General features: G+C 39.1%; 1 protein-coding gene across 1 annotated transcript; it reads left to right on the plus strand.

Annotated features, from left to right (window-relative positions):
- Window positions 1–3,074: 3,074 nt before the first annotated feature.
- On the plus strand, window positions 3,075–5,697 carry rpl22 (ribosomal protein L22). Its single transcript, XM_062986297.1, has 4 exons — window positions 3,075–3,175; window positions 4,192–4,296; window positions 4,641–4,765; window positions 5,510–5,697. Exons 1-4 carry the CDS (start codon window positions 3,122–3,124, stop codon window positions 5,652–5,654), a joined length of 429 nt encoding a protein of 142 aa, XP_062842367.1. The 5' UTR covers window positions 3,075–3,121; the 3' UTR covers window positions 5,655–5,697.
- Window positions 5,698–7,562: the final 1,865 nt, after the last annotated feature.

A 7,562-nucleotide genomic window follows, 5' to 3' on the forward strand; every position in this document is an offset into this window, starting at 1 on the left:
AAGGTGCAAGCGAACAAACTGTCAAAATCAAATCTGATTAAGGCCCATTAAGGTGATGAAAATGCATTAGCCAGCAAGGTGGAGGGCTGTGTCTCAATCCTAAATAATGTCCAATACAGCATGCTCAAAATAGAACTGCCCCCAACTGCTGCTAAAGTAATTGTGTCGGGAGGGTTGGTGCAAGAAGAAGTTGATAATACCCCTTATCATAGAGCCACTGAGGTATAATAAGAAGTGAAGAATGTGTTAAGTATTAGCCTCTACTTATTTTAATGGGTTTAATGGGTTGCTAAGTGGCACAGTGTAACTTCCTAAGCTGCAATTGTTGCTAAAAAGACAGTTTTGTTCTGCACAAATTTGCGTATGTGTGTGTGTTTCTCCTCATGTAGACTGGAGATATTTCCAGTCTCCATAACACAATTCCTTTCACACGTATGAAGTCACCAGCCTCCTTTTTACACCAGCCAGACGTCATGTGAAAAGCCTTCTCAGAAGTGTTGCTGTTGTTATAGCTGAAAGGATCCCATAGATGTTACTCTATTTTAATACCATTTGTTTTTTAAATGGAATGCCTTAGGAACAAGCTCATGGCCATATACAAATATATACAAAATGGATATACAAAATAAAAATTGCATTACACAGTATATTAAAACATGTCTTTGTTGGTGTTGTTTTTTATCTGGCAAGGTGAGTGAGACTAAAATTGAGTGTATATTCACTACATATGAGTGCATCAAATCTTAAAGACATGGCCAAGGGGGGTTTCTAGACAGTGAATCAAGTACTGTGCAAGACAGTGGCTCCAAAATCAAATTAAAGGAAGTCAGTGAGATGTAACCCAGCTCACTCATCCTAAGCCTGCATCCTTGTGTGTTATAACTATTAACTATTAAAGGCGTGGTAGATGAATTACAACAAAAGATGATTTTTTTAATGCACGGCATTGACAAATTACATAGCTACAGCAATACAATACTGCAAAAAGCACTTAGTTTACATCTTTGCAAGTTTGTTCTTCGTATGTGATTCACTGAAATAAGATTCTATATCAGTTCCTGACCAGACACAGAAGCACAGCATGGAGTGGGGACGACTTTAATGTGTCTCTGATGTGTATTATTTGAGTCTGTGCCTCAGTCAGACATTAGGAGTTGATGTTGCAACTGCTAGGAGGTACAGACACGGACAACTGCGTCTGCTGAGTGCAGACCAGGCTGGTGGCATCACTGAGACTGAAATGTGGGTTTCACTGGTAGGCTAGACTTCACCCACACAAACCCACACTTTTGGCTGAATGGGCAGACACTGAATTCGCAGACACACTCCAAGTCATCTGGACAGCCAGTCCAGAAGAGTGAAGGCTGGTTTAGCTGCGTTCCTTATTGTAATGTTAATGGTTTTGAAATGGAATGTCCAACAAACTTGGGGTCATGTGTCCACATACTCGTGCTCTACCTTACATACTGCTTTGTCATACATACTTACAAAACAGTGGACATTAGTACTGTCTCAGATAGTGAATCTCATCGTTATACGCTGGCTGTTTGTGCCATCTGCTGGTGAAAATGGTCCAATCGTCCAAATTGGTGTCCACTTCTCGAGTTAAACAATAAGATTCCATGCAAATGTTTGTAGCATTGTATGTGTAGGTAAAAAGAAAAGAAAAAAGAAACAATGGCAATGGTACTTTTACAATTGTGTTGCTTGTTAGTGATTATTTTGTTTTTCTAACACCATGCTATACCACCATGGTAAATTCTATTATTTAGCTATCACAAAAAACAATACTTCATTTCCCCTATATATAATTATAGGATTGTTTGAGTGTGATGTGTAGGTACCTTTCCATGCTTAGTTTGTGGCTTGTACCCAGTGCTTTAACCTTGCCCAGGATGAGGTTGTTAGGCATAAAGAATAAATAGCTTATGTCCCATTTAATAAGCTAAAATCAAATAACGACTCCATGCTTGGAAGGAGAAATCAAGTAAAAAGCATTCTCTCTCACTCGCTGTCTTAACCGGTTAGGGACGCGCAGTGGAACCTATCCCAGCTTTTCAATGGGCGCAAGGCACACAGTAACACCTTGGACGGGGTGAAGAAAAACAAGAAGAAAAAGGCAAGAACCTCTGAAGGGAAAAAAAGAAATAAAAAAACCTCTCGCACACACCAAAGGATATGGGTGATAACAGAACTTCTAGGAGCTGCTAACTGGGCTATTAAGCTAACTGTTCGCATTACAAACACATGAATGTTCCCTACATAGTGCACTAGATTGTGTATCAGATCACGGATATACGTATGTTCCGTATAGTGCACTAGATAGTGAATTAGACAATTGATTTATGTTCCCTACACAGTGCGCTAGATTGTATATCAGATAACGGATTTATAACGCGATCTAAAGTCTGTGTCGCCTGCGTGCGCGTTTGTGTGCATGAAGCTTGTCGTTAATGGCAACGCGTCAGCGGAGTAATACAGTTGTGGTGTGAAAAGGCCGTGCTGTTATCACGAATATAAGCACGGTTAGAACGCTTCTCAACCAATCAGATTGCAAGGTCGGAACTAACTGTTGTATAAAAAAAAATACACCAGTGTAAGAACCTATTTCAAATTAAAATTTAAAATAATTTAAAAAAAAGTTGATTTATATTATATTATGTTTTGTTTGTGCTATGGATTCAACTTTTCTATTATTATACAGTATAATGGTGGGTTTAGCAAGTCAGTAGGTGTAGTTAGCTTGTTTTCAGTGCAATTCATAGCAATGACTTTCCTATGTGGTAATTATACAGTTACCAAATTGTCTTTTGGAAATAAGAAATATTATTAAATAATATTGCCAATTTTTAATGGAAGTCAATAGGTTAATATTTTGGCCACATAATTTGCCACGTTTTTACATAATCTGACTGCTTGAACTAGCTAGTTACACCAAACCCACTGTGTTATAATGCATACTACTGTTGTGAATAATAAAAAGTACGTGAAATATAATAGTGCTGAACGTAGCGTACTGTGTATACTAGCTACTAGGCTAGTATGCAGTACACAAGTGCAGTACGCGTCCGACTGCATCGATTGAATCTGGGATTGATTCGTCGAAACGCGCTCAAAGCGCATGCGCACCCTTCCTCCTCCCTTTCTGCCAAAAGTGTCCGCAATGGCACCGATTGTAAGTACCCATACCTCTCTAAAACGTTCGATTATGTTGTGTTATCTCTTGCTTTGGGCACTCAAAATGTCACGGGTGTATTCTGACGTGTCCAACTTTCCCCTGGTTTGACCAGAAGCGAAACACGCTAAACAGCAGCTCTTTAAAAAGCGTTTGTTTATAGTCAGTATGAAACGAGGCCTGCTCGCTGTTAACCACGTTGTAGTGACGATCGGTTAAATCTCAAATCAATGCGTGCACACTGTGTAGGTGCACTAATTATGCTGTAAAGTAAGCGGTTTTGTAGCCTATATATTGCTGTATATGTTAAATAAGTAGTTAATTGGCATGCGGCCGTTAAGAATGTAAAGTTAGCCAGCCTTGTTGCTCAGTAAAGCTGCCTGCCAAACTACACACTAGTGCACTACGAGGAAAATGATATACGACACCAATAATAAGGTTAATATTTATGCCTATAATTTAGTGCAGTAGTATGTAGTTTGAGATGTAGCCTAATCACGTTGTTATATGCTGGTTTTGTGTTAAGGCAGGGTGATTTTCAATAAAGATGACTGTGAGGTGAGGTGCAGATGAGCTACACAGCTAACAGGAGGTTGGATGGTTGAACAATGACTTCAAAACCCATATTTTTCGTACAATTAAATGCCTTCATAGTCTTTTTCTATTCGACCTTTGAAAATAACCTTAGAATAATAACTATCACTGTGCATTTAATCCACACTTCAGTCCACAAATTGTGCCTGGGTATACGTGTACATTGTGATGGGTCTGGCTTGCCCAGAATTACTGGGTGCAATGCATTAACACACCCCTGATGCGATGCCAATCCATCATGGGGCTTTGGCCATCTTCCCCCTCAGACTTATCCCATCATATCTGTATGTAGATGCCCGATTGGTCGTTAACACTGCTGGGAATTCCAACCCTGGATCCCAGCCCTTGTGGGCTAGCGTGAATTACCACTGTGCCACCTGAGCACTTCAGTCATATATTAATTTAACTAATTCACTTTACAGAAGAAGCCTGTTGTGAAGGGTGGCAAGAAAAAGAAGCAGGTCCTGAAGTTCACACTGGACTGCACCCACCCTGTTGAGGATGGCATCATGGACGCTGCTAACTTTGTAAGTATACAGTGTTGTCAAAGTATGAAGAATGTTGTATGTATGTTGACAGCATCAGGATCGACTAGACTGTGAGGGTTTAGTAAAAGCTCCAACAGGATGCCAATCCAGCAAGAAGCCTTGGATATTGGGGCGCAGCTAAAAAAAAAAAAAAGGATGCCTTTATTTGTTATACATACAGCTACAGCATAAATCAAACTACCACTACTTTGTTAGTTAAAGGTTAACTGGGTAATAATTTATGTCGTTAATGATCATCAGTCTCTAAAATTATCTGGCTTAGTTATTGATATGCAAGCCATATTGTGGTCATTTCATAATTATTCTTGATTTTCCCCCTACAGGAGCAATTCCTGCAGGAGCGCATCAAAGTGAATGGAAAAGCTGGCAACCTGGGTGGCGGTGTTGTCTCCATTGAAAGGAGCAAGAGCAAAATCACAGTGATGTCAGAGGTCCCCTTCTCCAAAAGGTCAGTGTGAGACTCCAAAAGACTTTACCCAAGACTATTAAAGTTGTGAACAGAGTATTTTTGAGCTGTATTCATTGTATTTTTTTAAGGTGTTTGGGTGGCGCATTGGCAAAACATGCCACCTCACTACTGCAGAGGTTTTGGGTTTGAATCTTAGCTGTGCTTTTGACCTGTCTGGTGTCAGTCACGATTAGTCATTTGAAAGGGAGGTGCACTTGTCAGTGCTCTCTCAGTGCCAGTTTTCACATTTTTCTGTTCCATTAAAAGCAAAGTTGAATTACTGTGAAAGTAAAATAAAAAACAAGAGTATATATAAAATGCAAAAAGGCCAAAAGTATGTGAACACACAACTGCAAGGTTGTTGGCAATTCCAATCCAAAACCATGATTTGGAATTGATTTGGAGTTGGGCTTATGCACTAAGGAGACATGAAACAGGGCAGTTGTAACCTAGTGGTTAAGTTACTTGACTAGTAATCGAAATGTTGCTGATTCAAGCCCCCACCACTGCCAGGTTGCCACCATTGGGCCCTTGAGCACTTTACCTTCAATTGCTTACCTCAATTGACAGTATACTGTTACAGTATTGTAAGTTGCTTTGCCAAAAATGTAAATGAAATGGTGCAGTTATACAACAGGAGGATGGAGTCTGTCTTGCCTGTGGGGGGTGAAAACCTAAAACAAAATAATAGTTTTTTTTATATCTGTGTACTCCTACTTATGTGGTTATTACTTGTTTCCTAAGGTACCTGAAGTATCTCACAAAGAAGTACCTGAAGAAGAACAACCTGCGAGACTGGCTGCGCGTGGTCGCCAACACCAAGGAGAGCTACGAGCTGCGCTACTTCCAGATCAACCAGGATGAGGAAGAGGAGGAGGACGAGGATTAAGTTCACGGCTCTGTTTTGTAAATGAAATAAATTTTCAAAAGAATCAGTTAGTTCTTGTTTTTTGTACTTAGTAGTTGAATGTAAACATATAAAGAAATAAGATAATTTACACGATCACACCAAATGAATAGTAAACTAGAGAAACTGGTAATTCTGTACGTCAGGGTTTGGTGTTTTCACCATAAGTGCACTTGATACAAAATAATTAAAAGCCTCATATTTAGATACATCTGACCAATCAAATCATTGGCTTTGTAGGAACATGATTACTGATTAGCCCATCTGTTAGGCACAGTTTGTTACAACCTATGCATCAGTGCATGGAAAATGGGAGTGTTTTAGGGTCAGCAGATACACCACATCAATGCAAGTGTTCTAAACCCAGTGTTGACACTACTATTTCTGGAACGATCACCCCGGCACAACACATTCACTACAATTACATTATTTTAGTGTTGCTTATTCGTTTGTTTTAACCTCGGTGGTCAAAATATTGTTCAAAATACAAGTTCACCGTTGGTGTAGATCAAACCATTTAGCCTTGATAAACTTGAATAATTTTAGTTTTTGGCGGTATGGTCCACTGACATTTTTCCATTAAAATTTTTCGAGCCAGTGTGACATGCTTTCCAAATGTCTTCAGGTCGACATGGTTCAAGTTCAAGTTCAAGTTCACTTTATTTATATAGCACATTTAAAAACACAGGGTGTTAACCAAAGTGCTTTACATAGTTCATAATGTATACATCCTGCTCATACCTCTCCACTTCTAAAATGTGTCCAATACAAACCAAAAAGCTTTACATTACACATCATCACAATCCTACCGCAACTCTAACTGTTTTCAAAGGCAAGAGAATAAAAATATGTTTTAAGCTTAGATTTAAAAGCAGTTAAAGACGATGTTTGTCTCAATTCCAGGGGTAAACTGTTCCAAAGTCTTGGTGCTGCAACTGAAAATGCACGATCTCCTTTTTGTTTTAACCGGACTCGAGGGACTGTCAAAAATGACTGGGAAGAAGACCTTAATGATCTTGGGGCAGTCTATGGTACAAGCATATCTGAAATATAAAAGGGAGCCATCCCATTTAAAGCTTTAAAAACAAACAATAAAACTTTGTACTCTATCCTGAATTTCACAGGAAGCCAGTGGAGAGAAGCTAAAATTGGGGTAATATGTTCTCTTTTCTTTATACCTAGAAGAAGGCGAGCTGCTGCATTCTGGACAAGCTGCAAGCGATTTACAGAGGACTGTTAGGCCCAGTTTGTTGCCAACCCTTCTAGTTCTGAGTCAGATTTGGCTGTCCGATTTTTTTATTCAGTATAGACAAACAAGATATTGAAGGGGAAAAGGCTGTGTAATGCTCACATGGGAAGACGATCTGTAACAACGTTGTTTCATGCAAGACAACTACATTTTCTAGACTTTTCACTGATACAATTTGGTGCTCCTAGTTGATTTTAGCCAGAGGTAACTGGTGCAATGACACCAAAGTTTGTACTATTAAACCATATGCCTAAATTTTTCCAGGCCTTCCAGGCGAATAGTTGAAGTTCAAGTCTTTTACTTTGCGTTTAATATAAGATGGCCTTTACTAATAGGAAAAAAATATAGAAATGTTCATCCTTTGACAGAATTCTTAGTGCAGCTCATCTCAATGACTTCTAGATGGCGACAAAACCAACTGTTTTCTGAATCGCTGATCTTGAGAAGAGTCAGGAACTTCAGAAAGAAATTCTAATTAAAACCAGCCGTTTTGGAGTTTCAAACTTAGAAGAATTTGGAGAACGACAGCACAAAGTTTATTAAAACTCAGCTTGACAAACAAAAGTATTATTGGGGTCAAAATAGATTTGTACTGAATTGTGGATGTATGGATGAGTCGATCCCCAAAAGAATCGATTCTT

This window comes from Trichomycterus rosablanca, chromosome 24 (genome assembly GCF_030014385.1).
Source record: "Trichomycterus rosablanca isolate fTriRos1 chromosome 24, fTriRos1.hap1, whole genome shotgun sequence".
NCBI lineage: Eukaryota > Metazoa > Chordata > Actinopteri > Siluriformes > Trichomycteridae > Trichomycterus > Trichomycterus rosablanca.

Coding starts and splice junctions, on each gene's coding strand:
- rpl22 (XM_062986297.1), top strand. CDS start 3,122: ATGCGCACCCTTCCTCCTCCCTTTCTGCCAAAAGTGTCCGCAATGGCA. Junction 3,176..4,191: donor TGTCCGCAATGGCACCGATT/GTAAGTACCCAT, acceptor TTCACTTTACAG/AAGAAGCCTGTTGTGAAGGG. Junction 4,766..5,509: donor GAGGTCCCCTTCTCCAAAAG/GTCAGTGTGAGA, acceptor TTGTTTCCTAAG/GTACCTGAAGTATCTCACAA.